This window comes from Natrix helvetica (genome assembly GCF_964273705.1).
Source record: "Natrix helvetica genome assembly, chromosome: 2".
NCBI lineage: Eukaryota > Metazoa > Chordata > Lepidosauria > Squamata > Natricidae > Natrix > Natrix helvetica.
The window spans coordinates 287,106,937-287,128,069 of record NC_138552.1 but is presented as its reverse complement, the minus strand read 5'-3'; the positions used below and the strand labels follow the sequence as shown (position 1 = coordinate 287,128,069).

At 45.3% G+C, this 21,133-nt stretch overlaps 1 protein-coding gene across 2 annotated transcripts in view; it reads right to left on the bottom strand.

The window, feature by feature from the left end:
- The window catches only part of NF1 (neurofibromin 1), a 287,036-nt gene that overhangs the window by 194,677 nt on the left and 71,226 nt on the right, over positions 1 to 21,133 (bottom strand). For both annotated transcript variants that reach the window (XM_081945323.1, XM_081945324.1), the window contains exons 14-21: positions 20,966 to 21,079; positions 19,945 to 20,024; positions 13,338 to 13,461; positions 11,684 to 11,839; positions 7,925 to 8,171; positions 2,929 to 3,002; positions 2,737 to 2,820; positions 1,193 to 1,633 (exon numbers count right to left, since the gene is read on the bottom strand). In XM_081945323.1, the coding sequence (XP_081801449.1) occupies positions 1,193 to 1,633; positions 2,737 to 2,820; positions 2,929 to 3,002; positions 7,925 to 8,171; positions 11,684 to 11,839; positions 13,338 to 13,461; positions 19,945 to 20,024; positions 20,966 to 21,079 (1,320 nt within the window). The remainder of the gene's footprint in view (positions 1 to 1,192; positions 1,634 to 2,736; positions 2,821 to 2,928; positions 3,003 to 7,924; positions 8,172 to 11,683; positions 11,840 to 13,337; positions 13,462 to 19,944; positions 20,025 to 20,965; positions 21,080 to 21,133) is intronic.

Genomic DNA, 21,133 nt, shown 5'->3' with positions numbered 1-21,133 from the left:
TCAGCTTGTCCGTTAGATAAATAAACTGATTCCAAGAGCAAAAGGCGGCTTATATGAACACCCAGTCAGTTATCATGACTGAAGTTATCATGACTCTGAGTTATTGTTGTGGCCCTCCCAGTGGGGAGATTGGGAAGGAACAGGGGCCAGGCCTGGAGGCTGGGGAAAGCTCAGATGAGAGCTCTGTGTCATAGGCAGAGAGGGAGCTGGACAGCAGCGAAGCAAAGGAACAGCTGGAACCTGTTCCCAGTGTGCGCATGGGCAGAGCTGCCAGAAGACAAGAACAACTAAGAAAGCAGGGTCGACTTAAGAGTAAAGCCACACCTCGGAGGTGATTGGACCCTCCCATAGGAAACAAAAGAGGAGCGAACGGGGAGGGGGCTTTTGCAGGAAACAATTCATTCCTTCAGTCGTTTCAAGAGTGAAAAGTTCTGTTTGTGACTATAAGAGACTCTGCGCCAAGTGTTGCCTTGCCCTGAGTTTGGAAACTAGTTATCTGGCAGCTCTCCAAGCGAGATAAGGTTCGTGGTGATAAATATTCCTCTGAAAGACTGTTTGCCAAGCCTTGCTGACTGCGAATGGAAGGAATTCACAGCTGTGTGAATAAAAGAGGTTTTGCCAGGATCAAGACTCTGCTTCATGCTTTTTAAGGAAGCCTAGATCAGAACAGTTATTTTGTTTTTAAGCACTGTCCTTATACCGATAGTCTGACTTCTAAATACAGGAGTATGGTAGAAAGGAGTAATCTCAATTTACAACCACAATTTGATTCCCAAAATCCCATTCCTAAGTAAGGCAGTTGCTAATTGAGTTTTGGCCGTTTTACAACCTCCCTTGCCATGGCTGCTAAGTGAATTACTGCAATTATTAAAGGAATCATGCAGTCATGAAGCAAATCAAGCTACCCCACATTCACTCTGCTTGTCACAAGCCAACTGGGAAGGTTACAAATGGAAATCAAATGACCCCAGGACAGCGCGACTGCCATAAATATATGCCAGTCGCCAAGCATCTGAATTTTGATCACATGGGGACCGTGGGGATGTTGCAGTGGTCCTGAGCATGAAAATCATTCGTAAGTCACTGTTTTTCAGTGCCGCTGTAACTTTGAACGTCGCTAAACAAGTGATTGTAAGTCAAGGACTTCCTGTATGGGAGCTGCTTTGCAAGACAATTTAAGTGAAACTTTTACCTGTCCTTGCGAGTCGAAGAACTTGCTGATGATGTTCTTTAATTTGTTGAAAAGCATGGGATAAAGGGCGGGGCTCAGCTCCAGCCCTATGAGGTCCTTAATGTTCGTCCGTATCTGCAGACCCACTTTCTCGTGGGTGCAGACCATCAGGGACAACAAGCGATCCATGAACTTGCTCACAGGAGTCTCGGTGTTGCCGTCAGTCGACAGCATGGAGATCATGGAGCCTTTCCTCTCACTCACGGGGCCCATGGGGGGACTATAGGATGGGAAGGGTGTGTTGCCGCGATACTGCAAGCATACTCCACCCAGGGCGCACAGAAAGCCGGTCATGTTGATCCACTCCTGCAAAGAGTCTGTGTCTGACAGATCAATGGAACCTCCACCGCTGACATGGGACATCCGTCTCTTGACTATGGTCTTGTGCAGACTTTCAGCAACCTGCAGAGAGAGACATACAGGAAGGTGGGTTGAGGACAGCGGCCATAATTTTATAAGCGCAGAAATGGAAAGATATGGAATTAAGGAGAAATTTAATTAAACAACCTGGAATTAAGGAAAAACTTCCTAACAGTGAGGATAATTAACCAGTGGAACAGAAGTTGCCTTCAAAGGTGGTGGGTGCTTCATCACTAGAGGATTTTAAGAAGAGACTAGACAGTCACTTATCTGAAATGGTATCTGTTCTCCTGCTTGAGCAGAGGGCTGGACTAGAAGACCTCCAAGGTCCCTTCCAGCTTCTATTCTATTCTATGTGAGTTCTCACAATGGAACAATGGATGAGAAAAGTGGTGGAGACGGCAAAGCTACGTTTTAATTAAAAAGAACTTAGCCAGTTTTATTTTCATTTTGGAAATTGCTTCTGGTTTCATGCCCGAAACAGGGAAAAAAACTGAAACGACTTTCCTGGCAAGACTTAAACTCTGGTCCAGATCGGATTCTGAAACATTATCCTGGGATACGTATATATGCCTATCAAGGACTCCCTAGAGAACAAGCAGCTGGCTCAAGGAAATGCTTATTCATTGCTCATCATTCTTTTGCTTTGTTTTTTTTAATCCAGGCATAAATCACCTGCAGCTGTCAAGATCACCACCCTGGGACACATCGATTTGCCTTCATTTGAAAAAAAGAGTATTAGAAGAAGTTGCACTCAAAGAGAAATGGAACTTCCTTCCATTTTTTCAAATGCAAAATGAAATGGGGTTTTCTGGAGTAGCAACACAGAAGACAAAGGATAATGGAAGTTGTAGCAGGAGTGAAGTGCTACCAGTTTGGGCCAGTTCGCCCCAACCGGTAGCATAAATGCTACTGGTTCGCCCAAGCCAGTAGTTTAAAAATGCAAAAAAAAGTTTTTAAAAAGTTCCGACGATCAACTTAAAATGCTTAATTTTTTTTAAAGTTGACCACGCCCACCTCAGTCACATGACCCGCTTCACCAAGCCACGCCTACAGAACTGGTAGGGAAAAAAAATGAATTTCACCACTGAGTTGTAGCCCAACATTTCTAAAGGGAGCATTCCTCTTAATGACCTTGGTCTTACCTGGCCGTCTTCCATCTTAGTCTTTGGATAGTTGAGGATCAATTTTGTAGCCGCCTCCCATTTAAAATGTGTGTCTTCCCAGGCCTACAACAAACCAGGAAAGATACTGGTTGATCACACGGCATAAGCAAAGCAACAAGGCAACAACTGCTGACTGCCAAAAGGAGCTCTTAAGGAAAGGAAAAAGCCTACCTCGGTGTTACCTGCCGTTGGATGCTCGATACGCCTGAGCAGGGCCATCACTCTCTTCTGAAGAGCTGTTCTTCCTACAAAGTGATCCAGTCAGAAACTGAGAACATTTTCTCAAGATCTTTTCATTAACAGCAGAAGGGTCTTCTATGAAATAGGTACAGACTTCAACAGACAGTTAGGACTGCGGGGGGGGGGGGGGGGAACCCTGCAACAAGCCTGCCTTCCATGGAGGACTGTACGAACCAGAAAGAGGGTTGAGTAAATATCTACATACCCTTCATATCCTGGACATAAACTTCTCCCCTCAGGATGCCGCTATGGGGCATTGCATGTCAAAACAACTAGACACAAAAGACAGTTTTCCTCCTTCATACCATCATTCTGCTGAACACTAATTCCCACAGCACTGACATGCCTAAGGATATTTACCCATGTAGTAAGGCTGTGTTGCTATTATCCTTCCCTTCTTTCCTATTACCTACACCTATTGGTATCCTATAACTATCACTTTGTTGGTTGTATATGATTGAATCTCTGATTTATGATTTATCCCTTTGTTGTCTGTATGCATACGGAGAGCTTCTGCACTGGAAACAAATTCCTTCTATGTCCAATCGCACTTGGTCAATAAAGAATATTCCATTCCTATTCCTATTCTATTACTATTCCATTTTTTTCTATTCTATTCTATTCTTTTTTTCCCATTTTTTATTTTTTGAATAAAAACAACCAAAAATCATCCTCCATTACAAATTGTAGAAAGTGTGTCAATTGGTACAAACAACTTTCGTGCATCCCTTCCACAGTCATCACCTATGATTCATATCAAATTATCTATTTTACATCATATATATATATATATATATATATATAGCTATAATCACATCCTTCATATGACTATAGTTGTTTTAATGTCCCTTTATAACAAACATTCCAAAGTTTAAAACAAAACCACATAGTGGCATTCCCTTATTTATTTTCAATATCATCCAACCACATTATACCTTTATAACACATGCAAAATAAAAATTACTTATGTTTAATAACAAAAAATTTAAACCTCTTTTCTTAATCATTGTTTAGAATTTATATCCAATTTCCCTTTTATCCTATCATAGCGGCCGCCTGGAATAGGGCGGCGGCTGGGGCCTTGGACCGGGTTGCGCCTTTGCGACCTCTCCTGCGACAGCGACCCACCCGGGCTCCTTGGTATACCGAGGAGCTGAGGGTGATGAAGCGCCATAGGAGACGTCTAGAGAGCAGGTGGAGGTCCTCACGCTCCGAATCTGATCGAACACAGGTAAGAGCCTATTTACGGACCTACCTTGTGGCATTAAGGGCGGCCAAACGTAGATATTGCGCCGCTCTTATTGCGTCCGCGGATAACCGCCCTGCCGCCCTGTTTAGGGTGACCCGCTCCCTCTTGTCACAGAGGACGCGGGGGGCACCCTTGCAGGGCAGAGCAGAGGAGTTTGGGGAATATCTGCAGGACAAAGTCGCTCAGATCCGGAGTGGATGGGCCCCCCTCAGTGGACCAGACGGGCCGCTAACAGCGAGTCTTGTGAGACCATCCTGGGAGGAGTTTGATTCTGTTGCCCCCGAGGATTTGGATAGGTTGCGTGGACGGCTGCGACCCACCACATGTTTAATGGACCCGTGTCCCTCCTGGTTGGTACTGGCATCTTGGGAGGTGACCCGAGGCTGGCTTCTGGGCCTGGTGAATGCCTCATTGGGTGAGGGATCCTTGCCAACCGCCTTGAAGGAGGCGGTGGTGAGGCCCTTACTTAAGGGGCCTTCGCTTGACCCAACGGAGCTAGCTAATTACCGTCCAGTCTCCAACCTTCCCTTTTTAGCGAAGGTTGTTGAGAATGTGGTGGCGCAGCAGTTTCCACGACACCTTGACGAATCCGATTATCTAGACTCACGCCAGTCCGGCTTCCGACCCGGGCACAGCACGGAGACAGCCTTGGTCGCGTTGGTCGATGATCTCTGGAGGGCCAGAGATAGAGGTTGTTCCTCTATCCTGGTCCTATTAGACCTCTCGGCGGCTTTTGATACCATCGACCATGGTATCCTATTGCGCCGGTTGGAGGGGATAGGAGTCGGAGGTACCGTTCTGCGGTGGTTCGGCTCCTACCTCTCCGACCGGAAGCAATGTGTGTTGACAGGGGGACAGAGGTCGACCCCGAGGCCACTCACTTGTGGAGTGCCACAGGGGTCGGTCCTCTCGCCTCTCCTGTTCAACACATATGTGAAGCCGCTGGGTGAGATCATACGTGGTTTTGGGGTTGAGTGTCACTTCTACGCTGATGATACCCAGCTGTATATTTCAACCCCAAACCACCCCAACGAGGCTGTCGAAGTGATGTCCCGGTGTTTGGAAGCCGTCGGGGTCTGGATGGGGGACAACAGACTTAAACTCAACCCCTCCAAGACTGAGTGGCTGTGGCTACCGGCACCTCGGTTCAGCCAGCTGATTCCATCGCTGGCCATAGGGGGCGAACAATTGCCCCCTGTGGAACGGGCGCGCAATTTGGGCGTCCTCCTTGATGCCCGGCTGTCAATGGATGACCATGTGGCAGCCGTGGCAAGGGGGGCGTTCCACCAGGTTCGCCTGGTGCGCCAATTGCGCCCCCTACTGGACCGGGATGCCCTACGCACAGTCACTCATGCGTTGGTGACGTCCCGCCTGGATTACTGCAACGCTCTCTACATGGGGCTGCCCTTGGGACGCGCCCGGAGACTGCAGTTAGTTCAGAACGCAGCCGCGCGGGCTGTGATGGGGAGTACGAGGTACTCCCATGTAACACCTCTCCTGCGCGAGCTGCACTGGCTGCCTGTGGTTTTTCGGGTGCGTTTCAAGGTGCTGATTACCATCTTTAAAGCGCTCCATGGTACGGGACCTAGTTACTTGCGGGATCGCATCCTCCCACATACATCCCTGCGGCCAATTCGCTCACACAGAGAGGGACTTCTCCTGGTGCCGTCCACTAGGCAATGCCAACGGGCGACACCAAGGAGTAGGGCCTTCTCTGTGATGGGCCCAACCCTCTGGAATGACCTCCCCCCCGACATTAGAACCACTACTGACCTCCGCTCCTTCCGGCAAAAATTGAAGACTCACCTGTTCCGATTAGCAGGCCTGGCATAATTACAACTGTCCCTCCTGGCAAATGTATTAACTGGTTATTTTAGGGGTATTGTTTTTAACTTATTGTGTGTGTTTTAGGGGTTCAAAATCCTATATTTATATATATTGCTTTGTACAGTTCTTTTAATTCCATTTTTAACCTCCTCCATTCCAACTGTACATATTCAATTTTTATTGTATTTTGATATATTTGGCATGGACTGTACACCGCCCCGAGTCCCTTTTTGGGAGAGGGGGCGGTCTAGAAGCATGAATAATAAATAAATAAATAAACACACTGTCCAATAATGCTTAATTCCGCCGCTTATTTCCTTTTCTTTACCAATTTAATTTAACTTGAATCTTTTTGGGCAGTCTTTTATAAAAAGAAGATTTCCTCACCAGATGGACACACTTTCTCTTTCCGCTTTCCTCCTGTTGCGGAGCTGTCCCGACTTCAGCAGCTTGAGGCTGTGCTTTTTGTCGCTGGCTAGAAGAGCTTCTCATCGATCAATCAGGGACTTTGTGATGTCCCTGAGATCAGCAAGACGTACTCTTCCCTGTCACTGTGGGACGGTTTAGGTCCAGATGGACCGTCCAGCGACAAAAGTGTCAACTGAGATCTCGAAGCTCCGAGATCGCACGTCGTGTCGTCAGCTCCTTTTTTTCCTCTATTCTATTCTTTATTCTATTTTATTCTATTCTATTCTATTCCCTATTCCCTATTCTATTCTTTCTATTCTATTTCTACTCTATTTCTATTATTTCTATTTTTATTCTATTCTATTCTATCTCTACTCTATTCTATTTCTATTATTTCTATTCTATTTCTACTCTATTCTATTTCTATTATTTCTATTTTTTTATTCTATCTATTCTATTGTTGTTCTACTCTGCACTGCTATATTCTATTCTATTCAATCCATTGCTTTTTAAAATAAGGCAAAAACGGATTGAACATTCCTGTATACTGTACTGTACATTTTAATACAGTGGTTAAAAAAAATAAACTAATTATAAAGAATTTCAGTTTCAAGGGTATAATTCATTCAGACTTTTAAAGATGTGCAACTATATTTCTCAGAAATCTCATTTATGAATGCTCCATCAACTAATCAACTATTTGCCAATACAGGTAAACCTTGAGTTACCTCAAGGGGGTCTGCCTATCATGGTCATCATTCATGGCAGTTGTAATTTGGGTCACTCACATACCCAACCTGATTTTATGACCTTTTCTGAGGTGGTTATTAAGCAAATCACCAGTCATTAAATAAATCATCCCAGTTATTTATCACATTTATGGTCATTAAGCAAATATTGTGGTTGTAAAGCAAACCAGTGGTTCACTATGGGCAGAGTTTTGCCAAACACTGCAAGTAAATGCTGTTTTTTAGCAAAACTTTTGTGAAACTCAGTGACATGAGCATACATCAAACAGCCGTAAATGCACCCCAGTTGTTGAATGCCCAAAGTGCAGTCATGTAACTGCAGGGGAGGGGAAAACCATCAGAATTTCAGATCTGAATCTTAAATAACCCCATAACTTCAAACGGTTGCTGAGCAACTGCTCATAATTACTTATATGAAATAAGCTCCTGTATTATCATAACTGCGGTCACTCAGACCAAAGTGCACATTTTGAAAGCGTGCTTTTGAGTTTGTAAGTCATCAATGTTACACGGAAATCGAAGCAACAGGCATCAAGGTACATGGACCTGCAACTCACCTGTGACTCCAGTTGCAAAGGGTTAAGAATTTAAAGAAGCACCTGACGTTTATCTCCTGAAAATATGGCAAATATACTGAAATTTCTTATGTTTAATATTCTAGGTTTATGCGCATTGCAACGAGACCTCCTCTTACCTGTAGACATCATATTGCTCACAGAAGCAAACTCCATAAAGGTGTTATAGTTGGGCAAGAAGTTGTGAACGGACACCTCATCTACTCCACACCTGATATCTGCTTCCTCACAGAGATGTCGGAAGCAGGACATTGCCACAAGCACTGCCTCGGTGTCGGGGCTCCAGAGAGACATATACAAGGCAACCTCCAACTTGGTTTGGGCTTGGCGACATATTGGTGTCCCACTGCAACCGACGGTGCTTTCCTTTGGAGACAAAACATTGGAAAAATTAGCTGCTAGTTGTCCTTGTGGTAGTTTTTCCACATACAGGACCATATTTTTCAGAGTATAAGACGCACTGGAATATAAGACGCACCAAGATTTTGAAGAGACAAATTAAAAAAAAAGTTTTTGCACTCCGCCGACGTCCCAAAAATAGCCTGTTTTTTGTCAAAAAAAGGCATGCCTAGCCGTTAGGAGGTTTATAGAGTGCTCCTGGGGGCTAGGGGCAAAAACAAGCAAAAAACCGGCCTGTTTTTCCCTCATTTCTGCCCTCCTCAGCCCCCAGGAGCACACTGGAAGCCTCCTAAAGGCTATGCACGGCCATTTTTGCAAAGTGGGTGGGGTTTCGGGAGGCCAAAAATGCTGCGTTCAGTATATAAGACGCACCCAGATTTTCACCCTCTTTTTTGAGGGGGAAAAAGGTTCATCTTATACTCCGAAAAATACAGTATTTCAATGCCTAATAAACATTCAGTTAGTCCTCAATATGCAACCATTATTTTAGCTACCATCCAGTGTTATAATGGCAAGTTACAATGAAAAAAGTAACTTACAACTGGTCCTCCCACTTGTGACCATTGCAGCATCCTCATGGTCACATGATCAACATTTGGACACTTGTCAACCGACAGATATTTATGAAGGTTGCAGCATCTCAAGGTCATGGGAGGGGGGGGGGACCTGATTCACTTAACAACCATATGATTTACTTCACAAATGCAGTGAATTGCTTAATGACCACGGCAGAAAAGGTCATTAAATGGATCTGATTGACTTAACAACCATCTTGCTTAGCAACAGAAATTCTAGTTACGATTGTGGCCGTAAGTCAAGGACTATCCGTTTCTAGCACATTAGATACTCAGTAGTCATGGAATTCCCATCCAAAATAGGTTTTTATCACAAATTCACTAGACCAGAAGGAAGTTTCTTTAATGGAAGAGACTATTATGCTACCAAAAAGCAAACTAGTTTTTTTTCCTTTGGATAATTCCCCAATTCACCTGCCTGGGTGTCTGCAGAGGTTGGGATTGCATAGCAGGGTTAGTTAAACATTAGAATTTGGAGGAGGCCACTCCTTGAGAATTTTAAAGTAGTTGTCTGTACAAGTAGTCCTCGGCTTACAACTGAAGCCAAAATTTATGTTACTAAGCAGGACAGTTGTTAAGTGAGTTTTGCCCCACTGACAACCATTTGTGCCATAGTTCTTAAGTGAATCACTGTTAAGTTAGGGGGCCGGAGCTCTGCCAGCGGGGGGAGAAGGGGCAATACCAAGAAAGCTCAGATCACAAAAATGAATAAGAAAACCACATTGTTATAAACAGACCGAAAGTAGTAATGAAATTATATGTAGATTATATATTACAATATATAAACTGATTGAAAATATTTTTAGAATTAATATGCTGATTTTATATGATTATGTACTAATGTTTTAGACTTAGATGTATTTTATGAGTTTGGAGGGAGGGGGCGCCTGCCACACCTGCAACTGCCAAAATTTGTATACCCTTCCATTTACCCTTTTCCCTATAAATGTTAAAAAAACCAATAAAAAATTTTGGAAAAAAAAAACTGTTAAGTTAGTAACAAGATTCTTAAATGAACCTGGTTCCCCCTCCCGGTATAATTTATTGAACAAGCTACCAAGACTGGATTCAGTCAAAAAAGCATCACGCAGAAAAAAGTGCAGGCCGAACAGGAAGATTTTTTTATATTCTAACCGTAATCTTAAAAATCCCAGGGTGTGTGAGAGATAAATCCAGAGCTTTCTAGTCAGGCACATTTTTCAAGGTGATGTTTTTCACACACCACCCAGCGAGCTACTGGTGACCCACTAAAGACAGCCACTTCCCTACTCAGCAACCTCTGAAAGGACAGGAAGAACGTGTGCAGGGGGAAAGGCCAAAGGTCAGAAAATAGAATTAGGGCGTAGAGTAACAACACCGCACTTAGGGATTACAGACCATTTCCCTGTAACAGTAAAAGTCACCCACCCTTTAGAAATTTAAATTAAATCAAATTACACTGGCGGTACATCTTCAAAAGAAAAAAACGAGGAAGTCCAGTTGCCTCCTTAAAAAGCACCTATGGCAGGGGTGTCCAAAGTTGGCAACTTTAAGACTTGTGGACTTCAACTCCCAGAATTCCCCAGCCAGCTCTGGAAAAGAAGTAAAGGAAAAGAGAAAGGAAAGGAGAAAGGAAAGGAAAAGAGAAAGAAAAGGAGAAAGGAAGAAAATGGAAAAGAAGGAAAGGAAAGAGGAAAGGAAATGGAAAAGAAGGAAAGGAAAAAGGAAAGGAAAGGAGAAATGAAAGGAAAAAAAGAAAAGGAAAGGAAGATAAAAGAAGGACAGAAAGGGAAAAGAAAGAGTGGAAAGGATTGGTACTGCTCAAAAGTCCAGTCTCAAGATCCCGTGGACCCCTTTGGCTCAGACAGTCCAATTCCACGCTGAATTCTCTGAATTCTGGGAGTTGAAGTCCACAAGTCTTAAAGTTGCCAACTTTGGACACCCCTGACCTATGGGGACAACCAAGACCTGGATGACTGAGAATCTCTACAGGCTTTCAGAAGATGTGTTGGTTTTTTTTCACCTAAGGTTTCACGAGGCTGCTGAGAAGGAATCTCTTGGGTGGCGGAAGAAGGGATCAAGTCAAGAAAGATTGCCAGTTCCTCAAATGGGACATAATCTGAGCACAATGGACATGTGGGGAGAAAAAGAAAGCTCAGGGGCAAAGAAGCTAAGTGACTATTAGGCTTGTAACATCACATACGGGTTAGTCCTCGACTTACAAACCTGTTTGCTTAGTGGCCGTTCAAGGCTACATCAGCACGGGAAAAAGTGACTTACGACCCTGTTTCACATTTATGAAGCACTGAGCATCCCCATGCGCCGTGTGGTCAACATTCAGACACTGAATCCTATTGATGACATTGGCCATATCCTGGACGGTCACGTGATCACCTCTCGCTACTTTTTGAGAAGCCAAGTCAATGGGGGAAGCCGGATTCATGTAACAACCCTGTTAACTAACTTAACCACCACCCCGATTCACAAAACGACGGCGAGAAATATCGCAAAGCTCTTTCTGGCCACAGTTTTATGGCAAAATTCACCTGACGACTGTCTCACTTAGCAACAGAAATTCTTGGGCTCTGTCGTAGGTCATAAGTATATTTTATTTGGGATAGCTTTTAAGGTTAATGTTTTTAACTTTTTTAAATTTTTTAAATTTTTTAATCTAACTTAACTAAATTGTACAGGGAACTTCTACTACCTCCTCCAGTCCTATGTTTAATTTATTTATTGTATACTTATAACATGTATATTTACTGTTTAACTATTTTAATATGACTGTACACCGCCCCGAGTCTCTTTTGAGAGAGGGGCGGTCTAGAAATCCAATAAAGTTAAGTTAAGTTAAGTCAAGGAGTGCCTATAGCCCACGCAAGAAATGTTAGGCTTCAATAGCATTCCATGGAGCCCTTTACTCACCATGCAGAAACTCCCTTTGCCCTTCCTGAGTGGAGCTCCCGGGATGCACCGCATCATCTCTTCATGGTCAAGGGAAATTGGATTAGCTCCACCCCCAGAGACATCACATCCTACCCCATAAAGGAAGAGAAAAGGGCAGGAGCTTCTATCTGATTGCTACAAAGAGAAGGAAGAAGAATGTAAGAGTCATCCAACTTTTGAAAGGAGCGAGAAATATTGAAGAAAAATGGAAGGGAAAGAAAGGTGAAACACTTGCAACGTGAGTAAAAGCAATATGAACGACACTTGACGGATTGATTTCCCCCCCCCCCCCCTTCTTCACAAAAGAGGAGCCCTCAAATGAGAGGATTGGAAATTTAACGCCCACATAAGGGACTCTTTTTCAGGGAACTGGTTCATGTATATTTTGAGAAAAGCCCATGCTTGCTCTAATTCTGTGGTAGTCATTTCATACCATCTGAAGCAAATCTGCTGCCAATCCTCTGTGCTTGCATGCAATACATGTAGTCCTCGAGTTACAGCTGTACTGGAGCCCAGAATGACGGTCATAAGTTGTGCTGGTTATTCAAATTCCTCCCCATAAAATCAAACTGGTCCCTGATACAATCAGCAAAATGCTTTCTTCTTGGGTGACTGCTAATTCCTAAACCAAGAACTATCCATAAGGTGCTTTTCAAAAGGCCACAGGACTTCCTTCATGTTTTTCCCCTGGCAAATATTCTTTTCCAAGATGTTAATCCTGTTTCTTCTGAACTGAAGAAGCTTCTTGGATAAGAAGCAACACGTTTTCAAGGAAAAAAAAGCAAGGAAGTCCAGTTGCCTTTTGAAAAGCACCTTTGGGACAACCATGATCTGGATGATTGACAATTTCCATAGACAACTAACGCAAGAGCTGTATACCTGAAGAATTATATGTGAAAGCCTTATAAAAGGTAAAGGTTCCCCTCACACATATGTGCTAGTCGTTCCCGACTCTAGGGGGTGGTGCTCATCTCTATTTCAAAGCCGAAGATCCAGCGCTGTCTGAAGATGTCTCCATGGTCATGTGGCCAGCATGACTAAATGCCGAAGGCGCACGGAACGCTGTTACCTTCCCACCAAAGGTGGTCCCTCTTTTTCTACTTCCATTTGTACTTCGAACTGCTAGGTTGGCAGAAGCTGGGACAAGTAATGGCGCTATGGATTTGAACCGCTGAAATGCCAATCTTTCTGATTGACAAGTTCAGCATCTTAGCCACTGAGCCACCGCATCTCTGAAACTGTGAAAGCCTTATAGAAATGGTGAGTTAAATGCCCAACAGGATCAAACACCAATAAACACTAATAGACAAACAGTGTGCTTTAGTACATGGGATTACTCAAAATTCAAACTCCCCAAGCAGATGTGGAAGAGATAAACGGTAGCACTATCTTGAGCAACGAAAGAAATAAAAGGTTTTTAGGAAAGGTTTATATTTTCTTGCCAAGGAGATAAAATCTAGTTCACATTAAGAAAACTGTTATGGTACATTTTCACTTCCTTTACTGAGCAAGAATGCTACAAATAACTGGAGCTAGTCAAATGTTCTTTCCATGCAATTTCCAAGCTTCCAGTAAGTAGAGCAAGCGGTAGCAACAGCAAGCCCTAACTTCAAGATTTAGGCTTTCCACTTACTTTGTTTTTCAGAAGAAATTTGTTCCTGCAGATCAGAATCTCTCGCAACCACTTGAGGATTTCCGTGCTGCTGACAATCTGGTTGCTTGTTAGCCTCTTGCATATACAAAATAGCATTTGTGAACTTCAGGAACATGCAAATAAAAGTAAACAGCCACAGTCAGTTTATCAATCAGCGCATTCTGTACTGTCCAAGGCAACATTTTAAGGAACTTGTTCACTGCAGTAGTCATGACCAGTGTTCCCTCCAAGTGAGGGGACCTTTTTCCTCCTTGCCCCCCTCCCCAACATCTGCTCTGATGGCAATTATGGCTAAAAGAAATTCAGGTGCTCAGGCATGGAAATGTGCCGCTCAAACACTATACTTTTCCGCACACACTGAAAAAAAATTAGAGGGAACATTGGTCATGACGACAATGTACAATTTCCCCAATTCTGGACACTCTTGTCTGCCTCCCCTCCAAATCCCACAAACTGCAACAACTACCCCAGGAGAAAACTTAATAATGTGCTCAATTGCAAATTTTGCAGACCCAAAGTCGGGGCTCCAAGTTCTGAGTAGAAAATAATAGTAAAGGCTCCCCTCGCACATATGTGCTAGTCGTGACTCTAGGGGACGGTGCTCATTTCCATTTCAAAGCTGAAGAGCTAGCGCTGTCCGAAGACGCCTCCGTGGTCATGTGGCCGGCATGACTCAAGGCCAAAGGCACACGGAACGCTGTTACCTTCCCAGCAAAAGTGGTCCCTATTTTTCTACTTGCATTTTTTGCGTGCTTTCGAACTGCTAGGTTGGCAGAAGCTGGGACAAGTAACGGGAGCTCACTCCGTTACGCGACGTTAGGGATTTGAACCGCCAAACTGCCAACCTTTCTGATCGACAAGCTCAGCGTCTTTGCAAATGTATAAATGTTTATACAAAACACTAGAAGGAAGCAGTTTCACCCATAATTCACACCAATATGTCAAGGGGTTGAGAATTGTTTCTGATAAGTTTAAGAGGTGAAAGCACAAAACATATCCCTTACAAGTTTTGAGTGCCTAAAAGATATCCTGCATTCTTCGTTCTTATGAAAAATTGGCAGGAGTAGTCATTATATAAATATTGGGTGCATATAATTTTGCATATTTTGAATCTCAGAAACATCCTTGTCAGTACCTTAAAAAATGTGACAAGAAAAGGGAAAGGAGGAGGAAAAAAAAGGTAACAGAGGTACTCCCTATTTTTCTTCTACAAGTTTGGAGTTCTTGTGAATCCACATTTGTAACCCTTTTAAAAATTAATGTCACTTGTTAAAAGAAAAGAAACACAAGAGGAAAGTCTACAAAAGATGTTACTTTGGTTAAAAGAAAATAAACACAAACTCGATCCTCAATTAGCATTAAAGCATTCCATGTAATATAAATACCTATATGAAATTAATTCCGTTGCTAAGCTTGACGTTAAATCTATAGCAACGTACTTTGACATCTTCTCATTTTTAGAACGTAAAGACTTTTCAGAAATAGGTAACCAGCAAAGCAATACATAGCTGTCCTCATAATATAGCTGTGTGGGATCGCAACCCACATCCCCCAGATCTAAGATGAGCACTCGGGGAGAAAAGTATAATGAAGAACACTACAACTGGTACACAAGTCGGATGGTTTTAGACGGAGAAAAACATATTACAGGTAGTCCTTGACGTTACAACCATTTGTTTAGTGACTAGTCAAAAGTTAAAATGGCAGTGGAAAAGTGAATTATGACCGTTTTTCAGACTTATGTCTGTTGCCGCATCCCTGGGGTCATGTGATCAAAACTTGGATGCTTGGCAACTGGCATGGATTTATGATGGTTGCAGTGTCCCAGGGGCATGTGGCCATATTTCTGACAAGCAAAAGTCAATGGGGAAGCCAGATTCACTTAGCAACCATGTTAACTAACTTAACAACTGCAGTGATTCCCTTAACAACTGTGGGAAGAAAGATCTTAAAATGGGGTAAAATCCACTTAACAACTGTCTTGCTTAGCCACAGAAAATTTGGGCTCAATCGTGATCATAAGTTGAGTACACTTGTTCGAAAACACTGCATTGGTTAGCAAGCAGAATTTCGCCTTTGTCCATCAAAGATAAGTTTGGTGTGGATCCCAAGTATTTTGATGGAGGTTCTTATTCCGTGTAAAATTCCAGGATCCCAAAATGTGGTTTTTAGTTTTTTGTCTTTAGGGAGATGGGGCAGATGTCTATCAGGATCTTCAGGGGGCTGTTCAAAAAAAACAGCTTCTTTTAACGAATTATCTAATTCAGTTTTGTTTGGGAGATAATCTACCGTGTTTCCCCGAAAATAAGACAGGATCTTGTTTTATTTTGACCCACGAAATATGGCCTTGGTCTTATTATCGGGGGGGGGGGGGTCTTATTATTTTGGGGGTGCAGGAGGCAGCAAGCAAGGGATTGCATGTCCTGTCGCCCCCATCGCCTCCCCTCCGTTCTTTGCGCCGGCCGAGAAGCTGGCCGGCACTGCTCTGACCTGACCTGTCACCACCCGGCATCGGGTTGGGCTTTCTTTGCGAGGGGGCAATCTGGGGAGTGAGAGATTTAGGAAGCCTGGCTTGGCGTGGGGCAGGGGTGAGCGTTTTGCCTCCTCTCTTGGAAGCTGCAGAGGAAGCCTGCCATGCCCGGCGAGGCAGGGGAGAAGAGACGACAAGAGAAGCCACGTCTCGCTCCACACCTCTCACTTCTCCCCCACCCCACCTGCCACCCCTCTCGCTAAAGAGATGGTGGGGAAGGGAAGCAGCCAGGATTCAGCTAGCATTGGGGCGGGGGTGGGAGGAGTTGGGCTGCGAGACACGCGTTCCACCCAAGACTTGCAGTTCCGTCGTGTTTCTCGCTGTTTTCTCCAGGGAAGCACCCTGTAAAAAAAAATCTCGCGAGTTCAACTTTCTCCCCCCCCTCGCCGGGCATGGCAGGCTTCCTCTGCAGCTTCCAAGCCGGGGCAGAGAGGAGGCAAAACGCTCACCCCTGGGGATGAATCAGACGCTTCACTGGAGAAACTGCCCCACGCCAGCCCAGGCTTCCTAAATCTCTTGCTCCCCAGATCGTCCGCCTTGCAAAGAAAGCCCAACCCAACGCAAACGCCACCTCCAGCCACCTCTTCATCCTGGTGAAATGTTTTGAAAGGATGATCTGCAAGGGGGGGGGATTTCCTGCACATTGGCAGCGGGGTCTCCCGATGACCCAGGTGCGAAGCAACATCCCATAAAGGAAGGCATGGAAATCCATACAACTGGGGATGTCGGAAGAAGCCTTGTGAGAAGGCGCCGCTGCCGATGTGCAGGAAATCTCCCCCCCTCCACCTTCAGATAGTCTTGTGGGCTGGCCAGAAAGGTCTTCAATGAACTTCGCTCTGTCTCTGTCTCTGCAGGCAGCAGTGTCGGCAGCATCTCCTCGCAGGTCTCATTCTTCCTTCTCTCTGGCTGATTCTCAAATATTTTCAAGCAAAACACTGCCAAGAGAGGGAAGTATCTCTTCTCCCTCCCTTGCCAAACTTTGCATGTAGGCATAACGTTTTACAAAGCTCCTTAATCCGCGGCTGCTGGCTCCCCGCTTTGTGTTTTTTAGACACATACCGACATACCCACCCTTCCTGGGAATGCCGTTGCCCACTCCCAAGATTCCATTTCCAAGGAAAGAAGAGTGCTGGGGACGCACTGGACATTCCCCCCTGCCCTGACTCCTGTCAGCCTCAACTTTGCTCCTGAAACCCTGCAGGCCACTTCTCTGCTTGAGCTCAGACGAAGGGGGGGGGAGGGAGGGATGAGAGCAAGGGCGAGATGAAGCTGATTGCTTCCCCTTTGCCTCCTCTCCCAAAAGCAGTCTTGGGCGCAGCCACTTTTGCAGCAGGAGACTCAAGCCGGCCTTCCGAAGGGCACTGTAGCAGCAGCTATCCACAATTTTTTTACCTTTATTTTGTCCCGATCCACGTGGCTCACCAGGCCACGTGGGTCGGGATGAAATAATGACAAAAAAATTGTGGATAGCTGCTGCTACAGTGCCCTTCGGAAGGCCAGTGCGAGGCCCGTGGGGTGCACCAATACAATACAATAGCAGAGTTGGAAGGGACCTTGGAGGTCTTCTAGTCCAACCCCCTGCCTAGGCAGGAAACCCTGTACCATTTCATCACTTGGCCTCCTGCTGCTTTTGTGGCCGTAATCGATGGCAAAGGCAGCCGCACTTGCTGGAGGCCACGGCCTGAGCAGCACCCGCAAATCAGATGTTTTTTGAATGGCAGCCAGATTGGCTCAACTGATCCGATTAAGGAGCCGAGAAGCACTGAGGTGACCGGGGAAGGGAAGGGCTTCCTCCTGTACTTGCCACAACACCCTTTCACGAGGGCTTATTTTTATATTTGTATATTTACACCCAGCTCAAAAACCAGGCAAAAACCAGGCCTGGGCTTATTAGCAGGACATGTCGTATTTTCGGGCAAACATGGTATGTAACAGGAATGCGTTTATCCCCATCTGAGAATCACCCCAATTTCAACCAGGTTCATGATCTGGAAGTTCCTAGATTCAGCGTAACGGCAGATCTTCAGACATTGACATGACTACCGTTCTCTAACCAAGACAACAACTGAATCAATTCCCCAACATCATCACACTTGTCCACTATTGCAACTGTATAATTTATAGAATAGGATGCTCCCTGTGCATTCTACTTATTGATCTCTCCGAAGGATTCTCAGAAACTCCCATCTGACCAAAGCATAGCAGGATTGGCATTCATAGACACAGGCTAGCCTTGTAACACAGCCCAACAATCTATCTGAAAGCACAAATGGGCGGCAACATTCAAAAGCCCAAAGCTCTTTGGGTGCAGACCTCAGAAACTGATGGAGAGGGCTTAGAAAGGAAGCAGCTGAGGGGAAAAATGAAATTCCCTTCTCCATAGTTGTCCCCAAATTGTGGAATGGGTTGCTTCAAAAAGCTCAACTGGCACCCAGTTGTTGCTTGTTTTGCAACAAACAAAATTTGAAATGGATCGGTTACTTTGCAACAGATAGCTGTTTTTTTTAAAAAAAATAGGCAGTCCTTTGTTTCAGCAGACAAGCTTTTTTCTATAGGGTCTTTGGCAATGTTCCCTCTAAGGTGCACGGCTGCGCACATGGCAAGAAAACACTGTGCAGCAGTTTTCAACTGCCGTGCAGTGATTTCTATTGCCACAGGCTCCGGAAGCTGGGGAGGTCCTTTGCAGGCAGCTAGAACAGGCCTCCCGCAAAGGACTTCACCGGACTTGCTTTGATGAGCACGGGGCGACTTAGGGTAGCTGTGAAGCCCCAAAGCCCCCACCGCCACCGGAATAACTGCTGCCACTTCCTCCTCCTCTAACAGCACTGCCGGATTTGCCGCCCGGCGCTGTGGCTGAGGTGAAGCCGGCAAAGCTCCAGCCGGCATCCCCACGCGTAGCAGCGGCGCCTCCCTCCGCTAGGAGCACCTGAGCTCAGCACCGCGTTACCCCTGCCCCCTCCTCCTCCGCCATGCTTTTGAGGAGCCATGAGGCTGCGGGAGCCAGTAGGAAGGTGGGGGGTGGGTGGGTGGGGAGCAGGGGGGAAAAAGCCTCATGGCTCCTCAAAAGCACGGCGGAGGAGGAGGGGGCAGGGGTAACACGGTGCTGAGCTCAGGTGCAAATGTGGTGGTGCTGTTGGAGGAGGAGGAGGTAGCAGCAGTTATTCTGGTGGCAGCTCGTCGGTATCTTCAGCAGCAGCCCTGCCCACGATGAAGAAACCAAAGATGGAGCAGATCCACGCAGATGACGTCGCTGCAACATGACTGGAGGAGGAATTCTGGGAGTTGAAGTCCACAAGTCTTAAAGCTGTCAGGTTTGAAGACCCCTGGGTTTTTTTTCCTAAAGGGTTAGGGGTGCAAGGGTCTTGTAACTTGACAGCTTTAAGACTTGCGGGCTTCAAATGCCAGAGTTTCTGAGCCAACATTTTGGTTGCTAAGCAGGAGGGTTGTTAAGTGATACTGATATTATATAACACTTTTAATTAAGCGGGTACCTTGAAGAAACATAACTTTGAGTTTCAAATAATACTGATTTCGTTGTTGTCTTAGGTGACATCTGTGAAAAAAATTCAGGTGCTCAGGCATGAAAATGTGCCGCTCAAACATTATACTTTTCTGCTCATATTGAAAAAAAATTAGAGGGAACATTGGTCTTTGGTGCTCTTGTTACCCAACTAGGTAACATCATAACATCACCATATGTAGTTTGCTAGTTTGCAGCAAACCCCACTCCCTTCTAGTACTGATGATGTTATCTAGTTGGCTAACAAAATGTCTACAAGAAAACAAACAAGCTCAAAGAGGACCAAGGATCCCACAGGCCAACCCTGAGCTACAAATATTCTCTTCTGCTAATCTTTTACCTTCCATCCTGTTTCGTCTGCTGAATCAATACTGCTTTATTGTCCTGCTCGTCTGTGGAAACACCATTTACCTGCAATCAATCTTAATCACTTCAATGGGATGACTAATGACTCAACTGCTGTTCTTCTATGCTTAAGAATCCCAGCTGTGATACAAAGTCCAGAAAAAAGGAGTCAGTGGTGAGTCTGAACTGACCTGATTTCCCAGAATGTTTCAATGGGGGCATCAGGGTTCCACAAGTCAATGCTGTCTAATTGATGAAGCACAAGCAAGGCCTGGAAGAAATAAACATACACAAAAGAATTTGCATGAAATAACCCTGAATGGAAAATTTCTGCGTCATGGGAATAAAAAGATTAGACCATCCTTCTTGTCCTGCCCTTAGGTGCCTTGGAGAGTAGCTTGACTCCCTCTTCTTTGTGGCAACCCCTGAGATATTGGAAGACTGCTATCATGTCTCCCCTGGTCCTTCTTTTCATTAAACTAGACATACCCAATTCCTGCAACCGTTCTTCATATGTTTTAGCCTCCAGTCCCCTAATCCTCTTGGTTGTTCTTCTCTGCACTGTTTCTAGAGCAGTGTTGGCTAACCTTTTAGCCATCACGTGCCAAAAGCGGGGGGAACGCCGCGGGGGAGGGTCGAGGGCACGCGGGCTCTCCTCCCGCACATGCGCACATGAAACCCCCTTGCTTTTGGTGCATGATGGCACGGTGGAGCTGTTTTTTGCCCTCCCCAGGCTCCAGAGACTTTCTAGGAGCCTGGGGGAGGCAGAAAACAGCCTGCCCTACCCCACTACAGGCCCTCCAGAGTCTGGAAATGGCCCATTTTCCAACTTCCAGTTTGGGTGTTGGGCCGTTTTTTGCCCTCCAGAGCCTTCTGGAGGCTTCCCTGAAGCCTCCAAAGGGTGAAAAACAGCCCAACACGCAAACCGGACATTTGGGAACAAAGTTCCGGGTTGCCCATAGGGCCCTTTTTCTGCCTCTGGAGGGCAAAAAGTGGCCGAAAATGAAGGCCGAAATCAGCTGGCCAACGCACTGGGGCTGACAGGGCAACGCCTCACATGCCCTAAGAAATGGCTCCCTGTACCACGCATGCCATAGATTCACCATCACGGTTCTAGAATCTCTATATCTTTTTTACATCATGGTACATCAAATCTGGATGCAGTATACCAAATGTGGTCTTACCATGTAAATATCAATTCAGTTTCCTTACCTCCATGGCCTCTTGTGCTATTTCTGGCATGCTCGCCTGCGGCACAAGCTGGACAAGGCCTGTTATGAGTTCAGCCGTGCTGCCTTGTGTGTCAGGCCCCTGTTTCTTTGGATTCTGTATGAAAAGACAGAGACGCTGAAGCATTTCTTCATCAGTGAGGATTCTACA